Here is a 24,147-nt window from a genome sequence, read left to right on the forward strand (position 1 = left end):
TGTGTGAGTGTTAGAATCTCACTCTGTCACCCAGGGCTGGAGTGCAGTGGGGCAATCTCAGCTCACTACAACCTCTGCCTCCCGGGTTCCAGTGATTGTTTTGTCTCAGCCACCTGAGTAGCTGGGGTTACAGGTGCGCGCCATTACACCTGGCTAATTTTTGTATTTTTAGTAGAATCGGGGTTTCACCGTGTTGGCTAGGCTGGCCTTGAACTGTTGGCCTTCCAAAGTGTTGGGATTACAGGCATGAGCCACTGTGCCTGGCCTAAATACTGTACTTTTTACTAAACTGTTTCTTCCCCTTCTTCCCTTTTCTTTAAGAACTGTTAGACAGTTTTTCCTATTTTGAAATGTGTGTCCCAGCAACTCTCCACTCTTAACAGTTTGAAACATACAGATTATCTTCTTTTTCTCTTATTTGGGAAGCCTCTTTCCATGTTCGTTTTTTAATGTGTTAAACATCCCTTGTTATTTTGAGCATTTTTTTGGTGGCGTACTTCTAGACCCTAGATCACCACTTTGCCCTCCTGGATGAAACATAATTTTATTACCCATTTCAGAATGCTGCATTTATAGAACCCCACAACAGTTTAGATTCCTGTAATTTTAGATATGGTTATGCTAGCTGTTGAAACAAAATCCCACAGATCCCAGTGGCATAATCCAATTGAGGTTGGTTTTTTCAGCACATAAAATTGGGGTGTTGGGAAGGTGATGGTTTACTTTAGGGACCCAAGTTTATAGAAGTTCTGTCATCTTCAGGTTGGTTCTTCCAAAGTTGCCTAAGATGTTGACATCCACTTGGCTTATAGGAGGAGAAAGAGGGGGTTTTTATTGGCCCTTCCTAGAAATGGTACAGGATACTTTTGCCTACATTTTGTTGGCTGGAACTCAGTCATAAGGCCACACTAGCTGAGAGGATCCTAGGAAGTGTAGTTTGGCTTTGTGCACAGGCGGAAAAGGAAGTGAATTAAGTCGGCAGTTAGTCAGTCTGCTACAGTATGGGATATGCTTGTCTAATACATTCATTTTGTACATGAGAGAGGTTCAAAGAGATAGTGACTTGTTGAAGGTATACTTATTGTTGACACAATGGTGACTAGCACTCAGCTTCATGATTATCTCCAGTGTGTTATTTTTATCTGTAAATATTTACTGAGTTTCTTTATAAGAAAATTCTCCCTTTTGAACATAACCACACCTCCAGAAATCAACAGCAATTCATTAATATTATGAATTGTTTTATTGCGTTGCCCTTTGTTTATCCCCTCCCCCTATCATTTTAGCTTGCTTTGTATTTTGCTTAGACTTCATAGTACTTTTGAACTGGCTTGATGTCTTCTGTAAGTTTTGGAAATTCTCACCTGTCTTCAAGTATTGTTTCTGTTCCAGTCTTCCTTTCTGGATTATTAGTAATATGTATATTAAATGTCTTCAACCTATTCTGTGTGGTTTGGTTTTTTGTTTTCTGTTTTTTTTTTTTTTTTTTTTTTTTTTGAGACAGAGTCTCACTGTATTGCCCAGTCTGGAGTGCAGTGACGTGATCTTGGCTCACTGTAGTCTCGACCTCCTGGGTTCAAGCAATCCTCCCACCTCAGCCTCTGGAGTAGCTAGGACTACAGGCATGTGCCACCATGCCCAGCTAATGAAAAAAAAAATTTTTTTTTGTAGTGACGGGATCTTACTATGTTGCCCATGTTGGTATTCAGTGTTTTTTATCCTTTTTCTTTCTGTACTTCAGTCTGGGTGTATTTTTCTGATTCGTTTTCTAGACCACAGACTCTCTCTACAGCTAATTTTGATATACTGTTAAAAACATCTATTGGAGGCTTAATTTAATTTTATTTATTATTATTTTTTGAGGCAGTCTTGCTCTGTCGTGTAGGCTGGAGTGCGGTGGTGCTACCTCGGCTCACCGCAACCTCTGCCTCCCGAGTTCGAGTGATTCTCCTGCCTCAGCCACCCAAGTAGCTGGGATTACAGGTGTGCACTACCACGCCTGGCTAATTTTTGTATTTTTAGTAGACACGGGGTTTCGCCATTTTGGTCAGGCTGGTCTCGAACTCCTGACCTCAAGTGATCCACTCACCTCGGCCTCCCAAAGTACTGGAATTACAGGTATGAGCCACCATGCCTGGCCTGTTGGGGGCTTATTTTAATTACATATTTTTCAGCTCTAGAATTTCTTTTTCAAATATTCTAGATTTCTGGCTCAATTTTGAATCTTGTCTTTCATTCTTAAATATATTAAACATAGTTTTTTTTGTTGTTGTTGTTGTCTTTTTTTTTTTTTGAGACAGTCTTACTCTGTCGCTCAGGCTGGAGTGCAGTGGTGCAGTCTCGCTCACTGCAACCTCTGCCTCCTGGGTTCAAGTGATTCTCCTGCTTCAGCCTCCCAAGTAGCTGGGATTACAGGCATAAGCCATCATGCCCAGTTAATTTTTGTATTTTTAATAGAGACAGAGTTTCTCCATGTTGGCCAGGTTGATCGCTGACTCCTGACCTCAGGTGATCCACTTACTTCAGCCTCCCAGAGTGCTGGGTTTACAGATGTGAGCCACCGCGCCTGGCCCAAACATAGTATTTTTAAGGTTTGTGTCTGATAATTCCATTGTTTAGATCCCTGTGGGGATTGTCTGTTTTTCCTTGTGGTTTTTAGTCAAGTTATCTTGTCAGTATTTGCCTGATTGTATTTCATTGAGTGGTGGACATTGCATATGAAAAATAATGTAGATTAATTAGATCTAGGATGATGGTTTATATGTTTACTTCTAGGTAGGTAGCTTGGCAGAGGGCACTAGCAATCCCAGAACGTTTTATTTTAATGAGGAATTGTGAAGCAGAATTTCAGTTTTTGGAAGATTTTCTTATAATTCTTTGATTTCATCTTTAATCCTAGTGGTAGCCCTTTGTGGCCCCAATCCAAAACCTGATGGCTTACCAGACCCTGTCAAGAAGCTTAGAGGTAGTTTTTCCCTTCTTAGCTCTGCAAGTGTTTTAAGTTTGCTCAGCTTCTTAGCTGTCTCCACTGGAATCATCAGTCATCTCCAGGAGAAAAGCAGCCCTATTAGCTCTTTTTGAAGTTCTGATACATAGATTGCTGACAATGATCATTCAGCTAAAAGTTCTGGTTTTTATTCATGTGAGTTGTTAAGCTAGATCAGTAGCCAACCTGTTGCCAATTCTGCCATAATTATGAGTTGCTTCTTTTAAATGAAATGCTGGCTTTAAACTTTTATTTCACTTCATCTTGTTTTAGTAACCATCTGTGTATGTGTTAGTCTTTCATTCTAGAGTTAAACTTTGATTTTAACTATGGATGTTAAGCTTTGTGTCATCTTTTTCTTCTCCTTTAAATGTTTTTTTTTTTTTTTCCTGTTTTGCTTTTGCCAATTGCAGCTTTAAAAAAAGCAATCGAGGTAGGGAGGCTGGAAAGGGAGTTGATGTTGAAAATATATTCATAGAAGTTTGGGGTAGGTAAAGGGGCAGCTCATTGATTCTAAAGATCAGCCTTCTGGGTTTGTTTGACTTAGATGAAAGTGAAGAGGATGAAGATGATTTGTTGCAAAGGACTGGGAATTTCATATCCACATCAACTTCTCTTCCAAGAGGAATCTTGAAGGTGAGAGTCAGTGAAGTTGGGGGACTCTATCGAACTACTTACCTCTGCAGTTTAATTTGCTTCCCAGTAACAGATGTATGGATTCCTATTATCTGTGGGGTTAAATATGTTTGGTGTCATTTTGCTCTGGTAAATACTTATGTTATTGTTGTTTTGTTTTTTTCCTTTTGCAAAAATGTTCTAGAGGTATTATGTTCCTATTGCTTGAGCTCGGGAGTTTGAAGCTACAGTGAGCTGTGATGGAGCCACTGTACTTTAGCCCGGGTGAAAGCAAGACCCTGTCTCTAAAATAATAAATATAATAACTTTTCCAGTAATTCCAGGAATCCTGTTTGGTTTATCTTCATTTTCATTGGCATCAGCCTGGTCCATACTGCTGTCATCTCTGATCTGGCATATTGCAGTAGCTTTGTGACTGGACTCTTTACTTCCACTTTACCTCTTTTTAAATCATTCTTTGTATGGCAGCCAGAGGGATCTTTTAAAAATAAAACATCAGGTCATGTCACTTTTCATTGCTTTTTGAAAACTTCTGAATTCCTTATCGTATTCTACACTGCCCTTTACAATGTGGCTTTTGCCTGGATCCTTAGCCTCATCTCAGACCTGTTTCCCATGATTTCCCACTTGAGTCACACAAGCCTTTTTCTGTTTCTTGGACATGCTGCTAGGTCCTTTCTTGCCTGTGAACCTTTGCTCTTTCTATTTTGTTCTGCCTGTCTTGTCTTCAGGCAGTCCTAATGGCTAGCTCATTCTTACCTTTCTGCTCAGATAGCACCTTAGACAAGACTTTCTCTAAAGCGGTCTACACTATTCACTTTCTAACTCATCACTATGTCCAGCATGTTCGTTCTGGTAACCAGCTGCCTACCTAGCACAGTACTTTAGTTAAATGTCTGTTATACTAACAGACAGTACTTAAATATCTGTCATATTAACAGATCTCTCTATGACATAGATATCTTTTGTTTGTTTGTTTTTGTTTTTTTTTTTTTTTTTGAGACAGAGTTTTGCTCTTTTGCTCAGGCTGGAGTGCAAGGGCGTGATCTCGGCTCACTGCAACCTCCGCCTCCCGGGTTCAAGCTTTTCTCCTGCCTCAGCCACCCAAGTAGCTGGGATTACAGGCATGCACCACCATGCCTGGCTAATTTGTTTTTGTTTTTTTTGGTAGAGACAGGGTTTCTCCATGTTAGTCAGGCTGGTCTCAAACTCCTGACCTCAGGTGATCTGCCCGCCTCAGCTCCCAACGTGCTGGGATTACAGGCGTGAGCCACCGCGCCCAGTGACGTAGGTATCTTTTCTTATTACACCATGGCAGGAGTATTTAAATGGGGCAGGGGAAACTATTATGATAAATTAGATACAGTGATTTTGTCTCTCCCACCTTATGAGGACAATTCATTTAGCCCTTCACAGGGTGAATTCATCTCCATTAAAAATGTAGTTATCCCATGGCCGGGTGCAGTGGCTCACGCCTGTAATCCCAGCACTTTGGGAGGCCGAGGCGGGCAGATCACCTGAGGTTGGGAGTTTGAGACCAGCGTGACCAACATGGAGAAACCTCGTCTCTACTGAAAATACAAAATTAGCTGGGTGTGGTGGCACATGTCTGTAATCCCAGCTACTCGGGAGGCTGAGGCAGGAGAATCACTGGAACCCGGGAGGCAGAGGTTGTGGTGAGTCGAGATCACGCCATTGCCCTCCAGCCTGGGCAACAAGAGTGAAACTCAGTCTCAAAAAAAAAAAAAAAAAAAAAAGTGTAGTTACCATAAAAATTTAACTTCGGTGGCTACAAACAAAACACATACTTTTGTTTTTAACTGCATTTTAAAAATCCAAGGGGAAACCTGTAAAAACAAAATAAATAAGATTACCATTACTTTAAACTTGGAACCATGTACCCTAAGAGAATAAAGCAACCTGTGCCAATTGAAGAACTGTGGGGACAACTGTGCGGTGCCTCTTAAATTTGTGCCATGAATGCAAAGATGCCAGGTGCCAAAGTAGAAGTTTTAAGTGAAATTTCCTCAGAAGTGAAAGTCTCTTAACACAAATGGATGTATTTTGGGGAAATGACTACATACTAGTGCTCCAAGAATGAGTAATACATTCAGACTTCTAGATATGGAAAGCACTTTAATGATTTAATCTTTTTATTTGAAAGATGGTAAAAATGGATTCTTGTGTGGTAAGGTGACTTGCTAGTTGGTGCCAGAGCTACAGTTTTTTTTTTTTTTTTTTTTTTTTTTTTTGAGTTGTGTTTGGTTACCATTCCAGTGCATTTTTTCCTGCATTATAAACTATAATGTCTTTTCTTCATACTCTAAAGAAAATAATGTTAATTCATTTCAATTGATAAAATCCCAGCTTTCATTTCCTATAGATGAAGAACTGCCAGCATGCGAATGCTGAACGTCCTACTGTTGCTCGGATATCATCTGTGCAGTTCCATCCCGGTGCACAGATTGTGATGGTTGCTGGATTAGATAATGCTGTGTCACTATTTCAGGTATGCATCTTTATTTACTTATTTATTTCTAATGCATTATTTTTATTTAAGAACCAGACATTTGCAACCCCAAATGCAAAAATACTGAAAAAAGATATTCATAGTTAAAACATCATAGCCCGAAGCATAGCCAAGTCTCACAGAAGTGACAGAGTTCATTTGCTTGGAAGTACAAAATAGAACATCCAGTCAGCATACTGCCCTTGCTTCTTGCTCCAAAGTCTGTCGTCACTGTTTTCAATCACAGCTGCTCACCCCTTGCCTGTTCACAGTTTGGGTTGCTCACCATCCCTTGCCCACTCACATTTTTATTGAATGCACCTGTATGACTTCGGTGTACAAGGAGCCATAATAATAGGGGATTTGGAGTAAAATTTTTCTTCCACTGAATATAAAAGTTCAGTAAAATAGTGGTTTAAAATAATAGATTGAGAAGTGAAGAATGTATTAATCATGTTAGGGAATATATTATCTCTACAAAAACGTGTTCTTTTAATTTTCTGGTGAGTTATTAGAGCAAAGCGATAATATAACCTCATGACTTTACTGGGTATTCCATGTTTAATCTCACACTGATGTACCCTGGTAGTTTCTTGGGTTGCAACAATAAACAACGGACCTGGCCCTTCACTTCAGGACGTCACTCTCTGATGGGGGTATAGATGGTGAACACATGGTCACAAATGTCACCGTTCAGTCCTGCAGGTGCTTCACAGTATCTGCTTTTGGATAGGGTATCCCAGTTTTCTTTTAGAGAATAACACTTGGTCCAGTTCATGTAGTTTGGATGGGACTGACTATCTCCTTATCTGTGGGTGGACAAACTCAAGAAATTAGTAGGGCAAGGTATGGGGAAGGAGTGTGGCGCTTCCATGCCTTCTCAGGGCACGCCACCTCCCCAGCGCCTCCATGTGTTCAGCAACCCGGAAGCTCCCTGAATCCCTTCTGTTAAGCTTTTTTATGAAGGCCTCTTAACACAGACATGGTTGATTAAATCACTGGCCGTGGCTGCTTAAGTCAGCCTTCAGCCCCTTGGGTATGTATTTTTAAATGAACACTTGTAGTGAAAAGTATGTACTACCAGGATACAGGGTCCATGGAAATAATCAAAAGAACCATTTTGTACTTCTTTATAGGTTGATGGGAAAACAAATCCTAAAATCCAGAGCATCTATTTGGAAAGGTTTCCAATCTTTAAGGCTTGTTTTAGTGCTAATGGGGAAGAAGTTTTAGCCACGAGTACCCACAGCAAGGTTCTTTATGTCTATGACATGCTAGCTGGAAAGTTAATTCCTGTGCATCAAGTGAGAGGTAAGATTTCTGTTGAACGCACACAACCAGTCATCCCCCCCGCCCCCAAGGTGAGTTTATGTAACAATGTTTACAACACTTTTTTCACTCCATAGGGTTCTTAAAAATAAGAATTTCTTTAAGTATAGTGTTTGGAAAATGTCTGTGCTTTTGAGATAACACATTTGAATGAAACCAGTGAACTTTTTTATTGAACACTTACGGAATGATCATAATTTGGAAGTATATATTCTCCCTACACCAGACAAGCAATTGCAAATATTTGGCTGTAAAGTTAGCAGTTGATGCAGCAGAAAAAGCATGAGCCATGGAGCTAGAAGACCAGGATTCCATTTCTTTGGACAAACTGTTTCACCTCTCTGATCTTCAGGAAACTTGGATACTCTGTAGTTTTAGTGTTAGTTATAATAAAATTTTGATTTATATTTAAAGGAAATAAAGCACTGTTTTTGGGTACTTCTGTATTTTAGAGAATGAACTGCTTAAAAAATAATGCTTTTTTAGGAGGTGAAAATTTATCTGCCCTCTACCATACCCATTCTTTTCCTATATTTCCCTACTCCTTTATACCCCAAAATACACCGACACCTTCATGCATCCTTTGGGAACCAAAGCGCTTCTAATGAGGTTGTCTGGCTAATCTCAGGAGGTAGTGTTGGCGTATGGCACAGCTCACTGGTGCCTTCCCTATTAAACTGCACATGCATGTGGCTGGAAAGGACAAGAGTAGCTCTGTGCAACCATTTTTCTACTAGTGGTTGAAAGTGGATGGGGTCAACTTTAGAAACATTTATGATGTGTATCTTTAGCATTTCCAATCTTTTCTTTCCTGTGTTCCTGACACTTTGATCCTTTCGGAGTAGATCCTTGGTTTACTCTAAGGCAGAGCTTCTCAGAAGTAAATGTGCACGTGAATCACCTGGGGATCTCATTAAGCTACAGATTCTGATTCTGTAGGTCTTAGGTGGGTTGAGTCTGCATTTCTGATTCTCTCAGGTGATGGTGATACTGTGGTCCATGGACCTCACTAATCAAAAGTAATGGATTCTGGAGTCTCCTTGTCTTGCATCCTCTTGAGAGAAAGCACACCATGCGTTGGCCAAGATACAGTTAGTGATCTTTACCATGGATCTGCTAGGTGTGCAGGAGTGTGTGTCCAGTCACCAACTGCTTTGAAGACATGGCATTGATCTTTCCTTCCCAGTATTTCTCCTTTTTCTATTTTCACATTTCCACCGCCTGATGCTGTGCTGTTAGGATTAGGTCTGTAGGTGTTTCCAGTTGTAGCTTCACATGGTGTTAGAACAAGCCTCCTGTCCTACCTCATCACGTAATGGTATTTTCTTTATGTTTGAAACTACTTCAGTATACTTTAGTCAGTACATACGGTTTATTCAGAAATTGGGATTAAAATTACTCTTAATAGGCATAGTGGAGTGCCTTTCATAGTAAGGAGACTAGTCATCAGCAGAAGTAACCCCAGTGATTGGAAATATAATATGTGTCTGAAATAATATTGGGGAGCATGAGTCCAAGCAAGGGAACTAAGATGTGTCTTTGGGAGACAGGACTAGAGTGGGATGTCCGGTTTGTAGTAGTGGAAAGTAGCCTTAATTTCTGTTTTCCTGTAGTGGAACAGGGGTCCTTAAACAGATTTTTGTAAGTTGTTTTTCTCTAATTAATATTTCAACTTAGTAACTTAAAATTTTAAAAATATAGACATGTATTTTTGACTAGGCAATATATTCACACGGTGTTAAAAATCTACTATGTAGAAATGAATGGGTAGTGAAAACTCTCCTCTGCTCTGTCTCCCTGGCTACCTACTTTCCTTCCTTGGAGGTAGCCAGTTGTATGCATTCTGATGCATCCTGTTAGGTAACTTTTTAATGAGTAACTTGGCTCTCTAAGCATTTTGATATCAGGAGGAGTCCCCTGTATAGTCAATATGAACTTTTCAGTCATGGAAAAAGAGACATGTCCTTTTGTAAGTAAGTTTGACTGTATATACCTAGCTCTCATATGATTTGGTTACATGTGTCACATCCAGAGAAGCTAGTCAGTCCTTAAGTAAACTGACATATTGTGAAAGTTTTGGGGTTTTTTTTTTTTTTTTTTTTGACTCACAAAGTTAAAGATGAGATTCCTGTCCATCATGAGCTGCTTAGTAAGTGGCCAGCAGCTAGTTTATATATGTTTTTATGTTTCTGGCTGTCTCTAGTGACAGTGTATTTCCCTTCTGGTAATGAACTTTGTGACAAAGAAGGATAATTTATCCTTTTAGTTAATTAGAGGTATTACTGCGTATATTTGGAAAATTAGTTGATATGTTTACTGTTTGGAGAGCTGAGTCTCTGGCCTGCAGTTAAAATTGTGAATGCTAACCAGGACAAAGAAGAGAAGTTTGCTAAGTGCTTTGTAGTGACCTTATGTTTGGGTCAAACTCAGTGATGCCTGCGTTTAGACTTACTCAGGGTCTGAGCCAGGGTTTTGTTTAATTTGAGCCAGTTACATATTTTAAAAAGTAAGAAACTCATTTGTCAATAGATGATAGTTTTATTGAAAACTATATAAAACTTTATTTAATTGCTTCATTTCCTATTTTAGGTTTGAAAGAGAAGATAGTGAGGAGCTTTGAAGTCTCCCCAGATGGGTCCTTCTTGCTCATAAATGGCATTGCTGGATATTTGCATTTGCTAGCAATGAAGGTAAAGCATTATTATTGCTACTTATTCTTCTCCCACAAGACACTAGTATAGGGATAGTCTTGCACACTAACTCGGTGTGTCCTTAAATCTGCATCTCCAAGTAGCGGAGCACAGGTGGGACTTGGAGAGAAGTTGTGGGCAGTTGGGGGAGACCTTTTGATTACAGGGAAAAATAAAGTTGAGTAGGTGCTAGAAAATAGAGAGCTAGGTTGTTTTTACTGTACATTGTGTGATTCTTCTGTATACTTTCCAACAGTCTGATAAATAATATGTATTGTTTTAGACCAAAGAACTGATTGGAAGCATGAAAATTAATGGAAGGGTTGCAGCATCCACGTTCTCTTCAGATAGTAGGAAAGTATACGTCTCTTCGGGTAAGACAACAACATGAAAGAAGCCAAGGATATTTTTACATTTTAAATTTTGGGCCAGGCGCGTGGCTCACATCTGTAATCTCACCACTTTGGGAGGCAGAGGCAGGCAGATCACTTGAGGTCAGCGGTTCAAGACCAGCCTGGCCAAGATGGTAAAACTCCGTCTCTACTAAAAATAAAGTAGCTGGGCATGGTGGCATGGGCCTGTAGTCCCAGCTACTTGAGAGGCTGAGGTGAGAGACTCTCTTGAACCTGGGAGGCAGAGGTTGCAGTGAGCTGTGATTGGGCCACTGCACTTCAGCCTGGGGGACAGAACGAGACTCCATCTCAATAAAAAAATTTTTTTTTAGCCATCTGTCCTGGGCGACAGAGCAAGACTGTCTCAAACAAAAAAAAAAAAAACAAAAAAAAAACACACAAACCTAGGACCAGGCGCCGTAGCTTACTCCTGTAATCCCAGCACTTTGGGAGGCTGAGGCGAGTGGATCATTTGAGGTCAGGAGTTTTAAGGCCAGCCTGGCCAACATGGTAAGACCCTGTCTCTGCTAAAAATACAAAAAGTAGCCAGGCATGCTGGCACTTGCCTGTAATCCCAGCTAGTTGGGAGGCTGAGGCAGAGAATCACTTGAACCTGGGAGACAGAGGCTGCACTGAGCTGAGATCACGTGTCTCTCTCTCTCTCTCTCTCTATATATATATATATATGTATATATATATAAAAAGATATATATTTATATATATATAAAAAGATATATATGTTTATATATATAAATTTAACAAAAAGTTGTGTTTGGTTTTAAAATTTCTTTTTAGCTAGAAAATCAGATTCATTTTTAGAATTCATTTTTGTTGCCATTGCCTTCTCATTAATAATAGTGGAGGGCTAACAATTTAACATGCAGTTTTAACATGTTTGGGGAAAGAATGGGAAGATAATGCTGATTTAAAAGATTATTCAGGGGTAAATCATTCTCCTATGATTCCCCACGCTATGAAAATTAAAATAAAACTTTACATGCCTTTTTTCCCCTGTTCTATCTTTTGTCACTTGGTTTTCAGGAAACCTTCAGGGGGCAAAGGAAAAACTTCCACTACAGTTTCATTTATAGTAACATTCTTGAAATGACGAAATCGTAGAAATAGAGAATAGATGAGTGGTTGTGAGGGTTTAAGGAGGATTTGAGGGCAGGAGAGAAGTGGAGGTGGCTATAAAAGAGCACCAGGAGGGTCCTTGTGGTGATGGGAAGTTTTGTGTCTTGACTGTATCAGTGTCACTATCCTGGTTGTAATGTTGTCCTGTAGTTATGCAAAATGTTAACATTGGGGGGAAACTGGGAAAGTAAAGAGTACACTGTGTTTTCTGTATTATTCCTTGCAGTGTATGTGAATCTACAATTATCTTAAAAGGCATAATTTTAAATAAGTAGTCCTACCTTTCTTAAAAAGATAAGGCAGATATTATTTTAAAAAAGATGATTCATTTGAAGGTTTTCTGACTTTCTTTTTGAAAGTTACTTAAAATCATCAGCCTTTGTAGCAGTACTCTCTTGACTTCCATAGTGTGTTAAATTTTCTACATTATTGTCCTTTCTGACATTTCTGTAGCTCTTTTGATTAACCTGCATTGTCCTGCTCTTCTTTTTGACTTGCCCAAGTCTTCTTAACTCTTATTCTCTATCCCAAAGGACCATGGGGGCCATCCCTTGGGACAGCTACATAATCTTAGTATAGCTAATGCTGTGTTTGGTAGTAGGAGGCTTTCAAGTGGTTCTGCTCTGTGAGTAGTAGTCAGCAACCTCTGTAAAGCTTTTTAGCATAATTTTTATTTGACCTCAGCTAGGAGCATTTGGTAATATAACATTAATAAAATTAATAGCATTAATTAAAATTATTTTTTAACTTTTAAAAGGATTAATTTTAGCATTAACATTAATTTTTGTTTTGTTTTTATCCTAGAATCAGACTTTCACAAGGTTATTTACATTTGTATGTTTTTAATCAATGAATATAAGGCCAGGAGCAGCTATATTTTCTATGTTATACTAGTTTTTGTGAGAAGAAAGAAAAAGAAGAGAAAGAGGAAGGAGGGAGGGAAGGAAGGAAGGAAGGAAAGATGGAAGGAAGGAAGGAAAGAAAGAATTAGTTCAGAGTAATATTCCTGATGAAATGGCCCTTGGCCCTGGGAGAGAGAGAGTTGGGGAGGGAGAAGAGGTGGGGGAGGGAGAAGAGGCTGGGGAGGGAAAAGAGGTGGGGAGGGTTGGTCAGCAGAGGTACTGAAATTTGATATATGAATTGGATGCAGATGTAGTGTATTTACAAATTTGGTCATGGCTGTGGAGATCTAATTTATCATAAGGTCCTAAGAAAGCAGGGAAGGGGAAATAAAAAGTTGAGCCTTGGTAAGTTAGGGGTAATTTTGAAATTTTGATGGTTCTCTTCCTCTCTCTCCCCTTCTTCCTCCTTTTCTTCTTTTTCTTTTTTTTTTTTTTTTTTTTTTGAGACAGAGTCTCACTCTGTTGCTTAGGCTGGAGTGCAGTGGCACGATCTCGGCTCACTGCAACCTCTGCCTCCCAAGTTCTAGCAATTCTCCTGCCTCAGCCTCCTGAGTAGCTGGAATTACAGGCGCATACCGCCATGCCCAGCTAATTTTTTGTATTTTAGTAGAGACAGAGTTTCCCTGTGTTGGCCAGGCTGGTCTCGAACTCCTGAGCTCAGGCAATCCACCTGCCTCGGCCTCCCAAAGTGCTAGGATTACAGGCGTGAGCCACCGCGCCCAGCCACTTCTTTTTTTTTTTTTTTTTTTTTGAGACTGAGTCTTGTCGTGTTGCCCAGGCTGGAGTGCAGTGGCGCGATCTCGGCTTACTGCAGCCTCTGCCTCCTGGGTTCCAGCAATTCTCCTGCCTCAGCCTCCCAAAGTGCTGGGATTACAGGCATGAGCCACCATGCCTGGCCATCTCATGGATTCTTTGTTGCCTTTTTTGCCATAAGTCATCAACTCATGACCATTTCATGCACTTGCTTTCTAGATGTTCTTGCTTTTGATTTCTTCCCATTTTAGTCTACTGAGAGACTCATCTTTAAACACTTTCCTTTATTATAGCAATGTACAGGCAAACATATAAGGCAAAGGTTTTAAAATTTGATCCTATTCAGTTTTCCCAAATATGTTTTACTACTGCTTAATCTGCACCCTTACTCTAGCCTGGAACATTTTATTTGTTAGGGAGTTGAAACTGAGATTCACTGAATTCTCATTGGGAGAATAAGAGTACATATGGAAGGGTGAACTTTAGAGCAATATCCTACAAGGAAGGATATTGAGGTACTAGAAAAAGGAAGAGGTAAAATAGTGAGGATCCACTTTTGAGATGGATATAGGGTCATTACAGTAAACTATTTGTGCTTATTCGTAAGCTTGTGTTTAGCGTTTTTTAATCATTTAAATAACTTGGTAATAGATAAATTGTGTGTGTCTTCTTAATTGTAAATTCCCATGTTCTGGATCTGTTCATTTTTCACTTCTGCCTCTTCCATCATCATTAACAGTTTGATATCTAAATCACTAACCTTGCCTATTAGGTAGTCTAATACCTGTTGATAGATGTTGGAAGAGTTATGCTAGTGAGTGGTGTTTTGTTTTGCTTCAGATTTTTGCTCCAATAATTTATCTGAGTGGAACTTAGAAGCTTTTTCTAAAAGTTCAACTCAAACCAACAGCTTGTGATTTTTTCCTGTAAACCTAAAGGTACTGTCTATTAATGACTAACTGATGCAGTTTTCTTCTGTATATGTGAATGTATACAAGAAAATTATTAGGCCGGGCATGGTGGCTCACACCTGTAATCCCAGCACTTTGGGAGGCCAAGGCAGGTGGATCACCTGAGGTCAAGAGTTCGAGACCAGCCTGGCCAGCATGGTGAAACCCTTGTCTCTACTAAAAATACAAAAATTAGCTGGACGTGGTGGCACAAACCTGTAATCTCAGCTACTTGGGAGGCTGAGGCAGGAGAATCGCTTGAACCCGGGAGAAGGAGGTTGCAGTGTGCCGAGATGGCGCAGTTACACTCCAGCCTGGGCGACGAGCAAAACTGCGTCTGAAAAAAAAAAAGGAAAAAAGGAAAAAGAAATATTCTTAGTCCAGTTTTCCAGAACTAGGAGGGTTATAATAGGTCTGTATTTGTAGTCTCCTGTACTGTTAAGAGGGACTGAGAGTGGCCAGTTTACTTGCGTTTTAAGTTTAAAGCAAAATTAACAACTCTTTTTTTCGCTCTTTTATTCAGGGGATGGAGAAGTTTATGTTTGGGATGTGAACTCAAGGAAGTGCCTTAACAGATTTGTTGATGAAGGCAGTTTATATGGATTAAGCATTGCCACATCTAGGAATGGGCAGTATGTTGCCTGCGGGTAAGTAAAGAGAGGTTCTTGTAACCTTAATCACATTGTGCTAATGAGAATATGTTGAGGAATTGAATATACTAGATAGTGCATGAGTAGTTCTCTTTATAAACTATTCAGTAATATGAAATTGGTCAACCCAGCTGAGCTTTTTTCATTTTATCTTCTTTGTGCAGTGTTGAATAATAATATTACAGTAGTTCCCCCCTTATCTGCAGTTTCACTGTTTGTGGTTTTAGTTACCTGTGGTTAATCACAATCTGAAATCTGTGTAAGGTATTTTGAGAGCAAGAGACCACATTCACGTAACTTTTATTAGGATATATTGTTATAATTGTTCTGTTTTATTATTAGTTATGTTAGTTTGTTACTATGCCTGATTTATAAATTAAACTTTTTTATAGAGATGCGTGTATAGGAGAAAACACAGTACACATAGGGTTCAGTAATCCACAGTTTGAGGCATCCACTGGGGGTCTTGGAACATATGTCCTGCAGATAAGGAGGGATTACTATAATTGCAGTTGAACACCTTTTTAGCAAAGAAAATGCTGGCGCTACCTTATATCATTGTATTTTTTCCTATTTAAAATACCTGTTTGCTCACATCAAGTTTTCCTATAATTATTTTCAGCTTCTTGTCATTGATGGGGAGATAGAATAAGTAACTTTGGGTTTAAATCTTAAAGATACCTAAAGCATTTTTGCTTTATCCAGCTGGGGGTATAAATAAAAAACATGTTTCTAGGAAATACCATTTGTTAGTATTGTAGAAACTTTAAAAATATTATCTAGAACACATTTTATTCTGCTATTACTGAAAAAATGGTTATTACACTGGGGAAAAGATGGCTGTGTTCTACTTGATTCTGAAGATGCAGGGTGGGAGGATGAGGCATTGGATACTTTGCAGTAATTCTGAGCTACCTTACTAAACTACTAATTAGCACCCATAATTCTGTAACTTCAAGAAGTAGGCTTTTATGATTTTCTTAGACTAAACACAATTGAGCCATGAAATGATTTCAGTCAAATCCTCCCTGGGATGGGAAGTCAAGGGGTCCTGTTGTCCAGAAACTTAGCATACTCTCTACTCTTTGTTCACTCTCTCCTTCCAGATTAAAACTGGGGAAACTGCTTGTATATATGTCCCTACCACCGTTTGCAGATTGGAGTTTGGGAGGAAAGGCAAGTAGAACTAGGCTGTGGAGCTTGGAGACCAGGCCATCTACCTTAGGCAGTAAGACAGTAACAGATCCCTTGGAGGGAGAGTGCCCTGATGACGGTCCCTTCCTTTCCTACCCATACCCGTGCCAAGCCTGTAGCGAGGGACATCTCAGCACAAGCCAAGCATTTACCAGGGTAGTGTGCGCTATGGCAGCAATTCATGAGTAGCAGATCTTCTGGGAATAAAGCTCCTTTAAAATGAAGACTGCTGTTTAAACTCATTGTAAGTAGTTTTTAAATTTTTTTTATTATACTTTTAAGTTTTAGGGTACATGTGCACAATGTGCAGGTTTGTTACATATGTATCCGTGTGCCATGTTGGTGTGCTGCACCCATTAACTCGTCATTTAGCATTAGGTATATCTCCTAATGCTGTTCCTCCCCCCTCCCCCCACCCCACAACAGGCCCCAGTGTGTGATGTTCCCCTTCCTGTGTCCATTATAAGTAGTTGTAAGAACTGCATTTGCCTCTATGTGGGGCAAGAAAAACTGCACAAAAATTATCTTCACTCGGATTTGTGAAGCCAGTCTTCCTTGCCCTCTCTTTTTTGTATCACTTTTTATTAGCCCCCTTTGAAGGGCCTGTATAGGAAAGAATCTAATACTAGTAGCTTAAACTCATTTAATTTTAATTGCTCTTCAGTGTAATTGATTTCTCATGTGCTTGGCCAAAGACCATTTAGGTCTTTAGAATCTTAAAGTTATTCTCAAAGAATCTTAAGCAAATCTTTAAGCTTTTAGAAGAGGAAGAAAGGACAGGGAGATGAGCCTTGAGGTCACTGCAGCAATAGGCAGGCATCAGGTAATGAGTCACCAGGACAGTAGGAATGGCAATAGGGTAATAGGCAAAGGACGTTTGTAATGTATTTGGTAAGTGCTTAGAAGATGGGGAGTGGGAGAGAAGTATTCACATTCTCAGGTTCCAGGCCTGTGCAACCAGAGGAGTGGAATTGTCATTGAAGGGAGGCGGAAGGAGGGGAGGACGGGTGATGGTGTTAGAAGAGATAATATGCATGTGGCCACCCCCACAAACCGTTAGGAATGCAGTGCATAATTAGGACTAAAGGCACTGATTTGGATGTGGTGGGTGATAGGTGGTCTGTGGGAGTAAATGAGATGAATGAGACACTAGAAGTAGGTTGGAAATAGAATCCTGGGGACAAGAATCAGTGGAGAAAGAGGTGACTGTGAAGGAAACAGGATGCAAGAAGAGTCAGTAAAGTTTAACCTTCAAGAAGTCAACAGAAGGGGGAGAATTTGAATTCTGTTTTCAACCTGTTTGGTTGGAGGTTCTATAGGACATCTGTGGCTATAGTGGTGATAGCTGGTCTCTTTGTAACATGATTTCTGTAAATACCAGTTTGTGGGGTTAAATCTATATTCACTTAGGTTGTGAAAGCCCTTTTACTTGTTTTTTAATCTATTTTAATCCCTTTTCTCTTTGTAGTTCTAATTGTGGAGTGGTAAATATATACAATCAAGATTCTTGTCTCCAAGAAACAAACCCAAAGCCAATAAAAGCTATAATGAACTTGGTTACAGGTGTTACTTCTCTGACCTTCAATCCTACTACAGAAATCTTGGCAATTGCTTCAGAAAAAATGAAAGAAGCAGTCAGATTGGTAAATATTTCATTACCCCTTTATTATTGTTAATTTTTAAATTTAAGTTGAAAACATGTAAGAGTAACAGGAAAGGAGAACGTTGAATTATTTTTAAAACAGTGGCTTCTTTCGATGTAGGAATTATTAGTATTGTAGCTTTTGGGGTGGTTGTTGGAAGGGTGCACAGTAGCCACCACATTTGATCACGTCAGTTCTTTCAGTAAAGCTTTGCTGTCCATTCTCACCATTCCTAAAGTGGTCCTCATTTTCAGAGGTTTCTTTTAGTATTAATGTTAAGGACTATATTTAAGGCAGACACTTCGTTCCTTCACAATTTTCTTTCTTCATTTACCTTTTTAAGGCCTGTTTTAACAGAATAGAGGCAATTCTCGGGTTTTGAAAGTAAGTTGAACTTGAAAATTAAATTGTATAAAAGTATTGTAATTTAAATAGCTAGGTAGTACCTGTGAATATACCCTTTGTGTCAGGAATCTGCAGGACCACCTCCAGGTTTGGTGGCTAACTAGAGACGACTTCCAGGACTCTGCATATGTTCATTGAACTCATGGCTAAAATGTATTGCGGTGAAAAGGATACAAAGCAAAATCAGCAAAGGGAAAGGATACATGGAGTAAAGTCAGGAGGAAACCTTCTAAGAGTCCTCTTCTAGTAGAGTCACACAGGACAGTTTAATTCCTCCAATAATGAGTTGTAACAACATGTGTTAAGTGTTTTCTACCTGGGAAGCTCATTAGAGACTCATTGCGGAAGGTTTTTATTGGGACTTCATATAGGTACCCTCTGCCTAGCATGTACCAAAATTCTAGATTCCCAGAAGAAAAGATGTTTAGCATAAACCACATTGTTTGTGCAAACAGTTTAGGCACAGTGAGCTACCCATATCATTTAGGGAAAGTTTCATGCTAGTGTAGGAACTGTGTGCTAGTCAAGTTCTCCGACACCATGCAGTGGCCATCCTTGTAAGCAGACCTTTCTGGTTTTTTTTTTTTTGAGACCGAGTCTCGCTCTGTTGCCCAGGCTGGAGTGCAGTGGTGCGATCTCTGCTCACTGCAACCTCCGCCTCCTGGGTTCAAGCAATTCTTCTGCCTCAGCCTCCTGAGTAGCTGGGATTATAGGCATGCGCCACCACGCCCAGCTCATTTTTTTTTTTTTTTTTTTTTTAGTAGAGACGGGGTTTCACCATTTTGGTCAGGCTGGTCTCGAACTCCTGACCTCATGGTCCGCCTGCCTCGGGCTCCCAAAGTGCTGGATTACAGGAGTGAGCCGCCGCGCCCAGCCCAGAACTTTCTAAGGATAGCAGCCTCAGGCCTATGTAAACGCTTTTCTGCCCAACATCAGAGCTCACTTTCAGTGTCACCCCATCTCTGTGAGGTTTCCTACTCTTCAGGCAGAACCAATTTCCTCATTGATTTAACAATTTTTTGCTCAAGGCACCAGATACACAGAAGGCATAGAACTTTGAATAGCAGAATTACGTTTGCTGCTATGTGTGTACTACCAGATTGTACGCACTTTACAAAGTGTGTTATTTTTATTGTGCTTACTTGGCAAAAAGCCTTGCATCTGCCATCAGCTTTGTATTAGAATATATTGTTTACAAAGATTTACGAAGAGTTCTACAAAAAGTTTGAGCCAAATAACAGTTCTTCAGAGGATTAACTTAACCGAAGTAAACAGTTAACAAAGGGCAGAATTGTGATTTAGATTCCACATTTTTTTCTAGTAGTTCATTGGTTTTCTGGCTGAATTCCACAGAGCCCTAGATTCTGCACAGGGCTTTATATGGCATGTAGGGCAAGGAGGAGGCTAAGCTCCTTACTTGTATTGTGTAGAGCAGTGTCGTTGTTTGTGGTATATATTGGGATTCTGCATATGATTTCCTTAAGAAATGTTTTGTTGCGCTGGGTGCGGTGGCTCAGACCTGTAATCCCAGCACTTTGGGAGGCTGAGGTGGGTGGATCACTTGAGGTCAGGAGTTTAAGACCAGCCTGGCCAACGTGGTGAAACCCCATCTCTACTAAAATTACAAATATTAGCTGGGCATTGTGCATTGTGGTGGGCTCCTGTAAACCCAGCTACTGAGGAGGCTGAGGCAGGAGAATCGCTTGAGCCTGGAAGGTGGAGGTTGCAGTGAGCTGAGATCGTGCCTCTGCACTCCAGCCTGGGTGACAGAGTAAAACTCTGTCTCAAAAACAACAACAACAAAATGGTTTGCTGGAAAAAGAGTGTGAAAAATACAGCATAGCATTTTATTGCTATCCTGTTGAATGAATCATTTGATAAATGAGAAGGTTCTAATTCAAGTCAGCTTTAAAATCCCTGCTCCCTAATGGGAGTGGTATACTAGTAATATTAACCTTTTGTCATTTTAATGGTAGTAAATTGTTTTAGAAAACCATGGCATCTATCTCCTGTTGACATAATATATTCTGCAAGACACATAATAGTTCTGCATTGTTTGCTTCAGTGATCATGACAGCATTTATATTTTTTTTTATTGTGGCAAAATCACACAAGGAATTCATTAGTAAAAGCTAAATCATAGTTTTTAAATGGTAGTCAACCATAATATCTAATGGAAAGAAGGCATAGCAGCTCCATAATGCCTTGGTAAAACATTGTTAGCATTGTTAAATGCAATCAATTCCTTATAATGATCCAGATGGTTTTGTCGTCCCATTACAAAGCACTGTGAATTTAGGCTGTTGGAATAGTAGGAGACTCAGAAGTCAAATTCCTGTTACATCAACAATTTTGGATATAGTAGAATGTCTTGGAACTTTCTACCCATTAAATCAAGGATGAGCGAGCTTTTACTTGTTGAATTTTGATATCTGGACACTTCACTGTCGTGATAGAAATGGTATTAGAAAGCCGGCTGCGGTGGCTCACGCCTGTAATCCCAGCACTTTGTGAGGCCGAGGCAGACGGATCACCTGAGGCCAGGAGTTAAAGAAGTTGGATCTTTATAGGCATTTTTCATAATTAATAGTTCAATTATAGCTTTTAAAATGGGGGCTATAAATAGATGTCAGAGCACAGCATAGTTTTAATCAGGTGAGATCATTGGCCTGAGGGAAGATTCACCAATGCATTGAGAGATTACACTGGGGAATTTTGCAGGTAGATGCTATTGATCTCTTAGGAGTACATTGTAAACAATCCCCCTCCTTTTCCCGATATTCCAAGTCAGTAGCAGAGATACTACTATTACTACTGCAGTGGCCCACACCTTAATCCCAGCACTTTGAGAGGCCAAGGTGAGAGGATCACTTGAGGCCAGGAGTTCGAGACCAGCCTGGCCAACATGGTGAAACCCCATTTCTACTAAAAATACAAAAATTAGCTGGGTGTGGTGGCCCACACCTGTAATCCCGGCTACTCAGGAGGCTGAGACAGAAAAATTGCTTGCCCCCAAGAGGCGGAGGTTGCAGGGAGCTGAGATCGCGCCACTGTACTCCAGCCTGGGCAACAGAGTGAGTGAGACTTGAGCTCAAAAAAAAAAAAAAAAAAAAAGAAAAGAAAAAAGTCATTCAGATAGAAAGATTGGTTCTAGTGTATTTTGATGAGGAAGAGTCAGAAAACCAGCTCCCCAAACTTCAAAGTCATTCCAGGAAAGTTGGTGAGCGAATGCCTGAGGCAGTTTCACAGTATCAGGTGAGTAGGGTGGGAACAAAAGGCAGAGGTAGAACAGCTTTGTCCTCAGCCCTTGCAGCAAATGTTTTTTTCCTGATCATCTGCTTTCCTGATGCTTTGGATCATCTGTTCATAGTTGGGGCATGCTTGAAGGATGCAAACTTACAATAACCCAAGCGAAACACAGTTAAGCCAAGGTACTTATCACAAATTTATATAATATCTGCCTTCCCAAATTAAATGTAAATAAATTTTGCAATGTCCATGTTGTGGCTTCTCTCTGTAAAACAGGATTCTGCTTTTTTACTAAGTGCTTGAAAAAATATATATACTTAAAAGTAATTTCTCGAGGAACCTGTATAGAGAGTGGTATTTAAGAACTTAGAAGTGAAGACCAAATTGGGGTACTGCCAACTTCTTAGCTTTAATGGGTCAAGACCATTTCTCATTAGCACCATCGCCTTCACGTTGATGCCACGCTGTGCAGGCAGAACCTGCCTTCTGGCAAAGTTGAAAATAATTGAATGTGGCTTGGAGATTCACCGTAAACAGTATTTTCTTGACAAAATGGTCAGTAAGTATGTATCAGAATTTGGCCTAATAGGTGACTGACTGAAACCAGTTTAATAGGTGTATGTATCAGTGGTTTTTACCCAGCACTTGCCTGTGAAAATCACTTTGATTGATGGTATAAAGTCTGACCTAAAAGTGTGGAGGATGACTAACTGCCCAGCTGAATGATAACGGTTGTATGTATTTGAACATGAAGCTGCTATATCTCTTGGGAGAGCTAGAGAACATCTGAAAGTGAGCGTTGTTACAATTGTGGCCTAAAGGTAACTGCTTCCACACCTGGGTTTTATTCATCTACAAATTGGGTGAGGACCTGTCTCAACTCTCCTGAACTTAGGCAGTAGACTCTGGAGAAAGAGACTGTGTGTGTTCCTCCTCATACTTCTGTCTGGCTTTGAGGTGAGCTTTTGGCTCCCTCTAAATCAGAACAGTTTCACTTGGAGTTAGATTTTCATGATTCAGCCCTCTTCGAGGAGAAATTGTAAAAGGCAAAGAGTATATACAATAGTTGAAAATTGAAAGTACAAAATGGCAATTTTATGATAGTAGAATATGTGGTATGACTTTGCCTCGGCTTCAGTTATGTAAAATCAGACTTTATAATGTTTAGTTTTTTTCACCATTTAACTAACCAGATGAATCTTCATGTTTAAAATCTCTTTTCCCTGTGATCAGATTTTAGTAATCTTTACTGTGGTCATTAAGCTAGAGTGGGTACTTTTTGCTTTAGTTTATTCATTAATTTATTCATTCAGCAAACATATGAATCTCTGAGGCATCATGCTAGATGCTGTACTGACGCTTTTTTGTCTTTCCTTTTCTGCTCAGTTAATAACACATTAAAGATCAAATTTTATAGTGTGTACACATGGACACAGAGAGTAGAATAATAGGCATTGTAGACTTGGAAGGGTGGGAGCATGGGAGAGGTGTAGGGGATAAGTAATTATCTGATGGGTACAGGGTACATCAAGCTTGTCTAACTCATGGCCCAGGACCGTTTGATTGTGGCCCAACACTAATTTGTAAACTTTCTTAAAACATGAGTTTTTTTTTTTTTTTTTTTTTTTTTTTTTTTTTAAGCTCATCACCTGTCGTTAGTGTTAGTGTATTTTATGTGTGGCCCAAGACAATTCTTCTTCCGTTGTGGCCCAGGGAAGCCAAAAGATTGGACACCGCTGTCCACCCTTGGAGTGATGGTGACACTTAAGAGCCCAGACTTCACCACTGTGCAAGCAATTCATGTAGCAAAACTGCAGTTGTATCTCTTAACTATAAAAATAAAGTAATAAAAAAAGAAAGATCAAACTTAATTTTGGAACACTTTGCTGCACTAATAGACTGTACTTTCTTGTGTGCTACAATCAAAATGCGCTTTATGTTTCAGCAGAAAGAGAATGAAGATTACAACTTAAGAAACATGAGCTCCCAGTTGCTACACTTTAAAGCTTTTTATTGTCTCCTGCAGGTTCATCTTCCTTCCTGTACAGTATTTTCAAACTTCCCAGTCATTAAAAATAAGAATATTTCTCATGTTCATACCATGGATTTTTCTCCCAGAAGTGGATACTTTGCCTTGGGGAATGAAAAGGGCAAGGCCCTGATGTATAGGTAGGTATTATTTATGTTTAAAAGTCAGAGATACCTATAAACTACTTCTGACAGTATGAAGAGATGCTATATATTCCTAATTCTACAGTTAATAGTAGTCTGTTTATCTTGACTGTCATCTTCATTATCTTACTTTGGGTAATTTTCTACCATAAAATGTCACTAGCAGGAAAGTTCACTTGGGGAATATATATATTTTTTGGAAAGCACTATTTGGAGAATGTCAAATGGGGAAAAATTAGCCACTTTAATAATATTTCCACTTTCTTGGTGCCTTATGTTTAGATTAGCTTTTGCTGATTTAATAATTCAGTTTACTCCACTAGATTTAATTGATTTCTTTTTAAAAGGTGTTTCTTTCCCTGTAGCTGTAAGCTATAAATAAGGGCGTTAACCACAGAGATAACCAAAACTTATATGTGCTGTCCAGGTTCTTTTCTGTACCCAGCATACTTGGCTATAAAACAGGAACAAACAAAACCTAATTGCATCATTGCTAGAAGATACAGGTGACAAGGTGGATCTTTAGGGAGAACTAAAGAGCTTTCAGTAGAAA

General features: G+C 39.6%; 1 protein-coding gene across 2 annotated transcripts in view; it reads left to right on the forward strand.

Annotated features, from left to right (window-relative positions):
- The window catches only part of LOC116463553 (U3 small nucleolar RNA-associated protein 18 homolog), a 35,166-nt gene that overhangs the window by 9,308 nt on the left and 1,711 nt on the right, over positions 1-24,147 (forward strand). For both annotated transcript variants that reach the window (XM_032146707.2, XM_058434709.1), the window contains exons 5-12: positions 3,534-3,622; positions 6,006-6,131; positions 7,268-7,442; positions 10,050-10,150; positions 10,434-10,524; positions 14,805-14,928; positions 17,594-17,768; positions 23,449-23,591. In XM_032146707.2, coding sequence (XP_032002598.1) covers positions 3,534-3,622; positions 6,006-6,131; positions 7,268-7,442; positions 10,050-10,150; positions 10,434-10,524; positions 14,805-14,928; positions 17,594-17,768; positions 23,449-23,591 — 1,024 coding nt within the window. The remainder of the gene's footprint in view (positions 1-3,533; positions 3,623-6,005; positions 6,132-7,267; positions 7,443-10,049; positions 10,151-10,433; positions 10,525-14,804; positions 14,929-17,593; positions 17,769-23,448; positions 23,592-24,147) is intronic.

Source organism: Hylobates moloch, unplaced genomic scaffold, assembly GCF_009828535.3.
Source record: "Hylobates moloch isolate HMO894 unplaced genomic scaffold, HMol_V3 SCAFFOLD_41, whole genome shotgun sequence".
NCBI lineage: Eukaryota > Metazoa > Chordata > Mammalia > Primates > Hylobatidae > Hylobates > Hylobates moloch.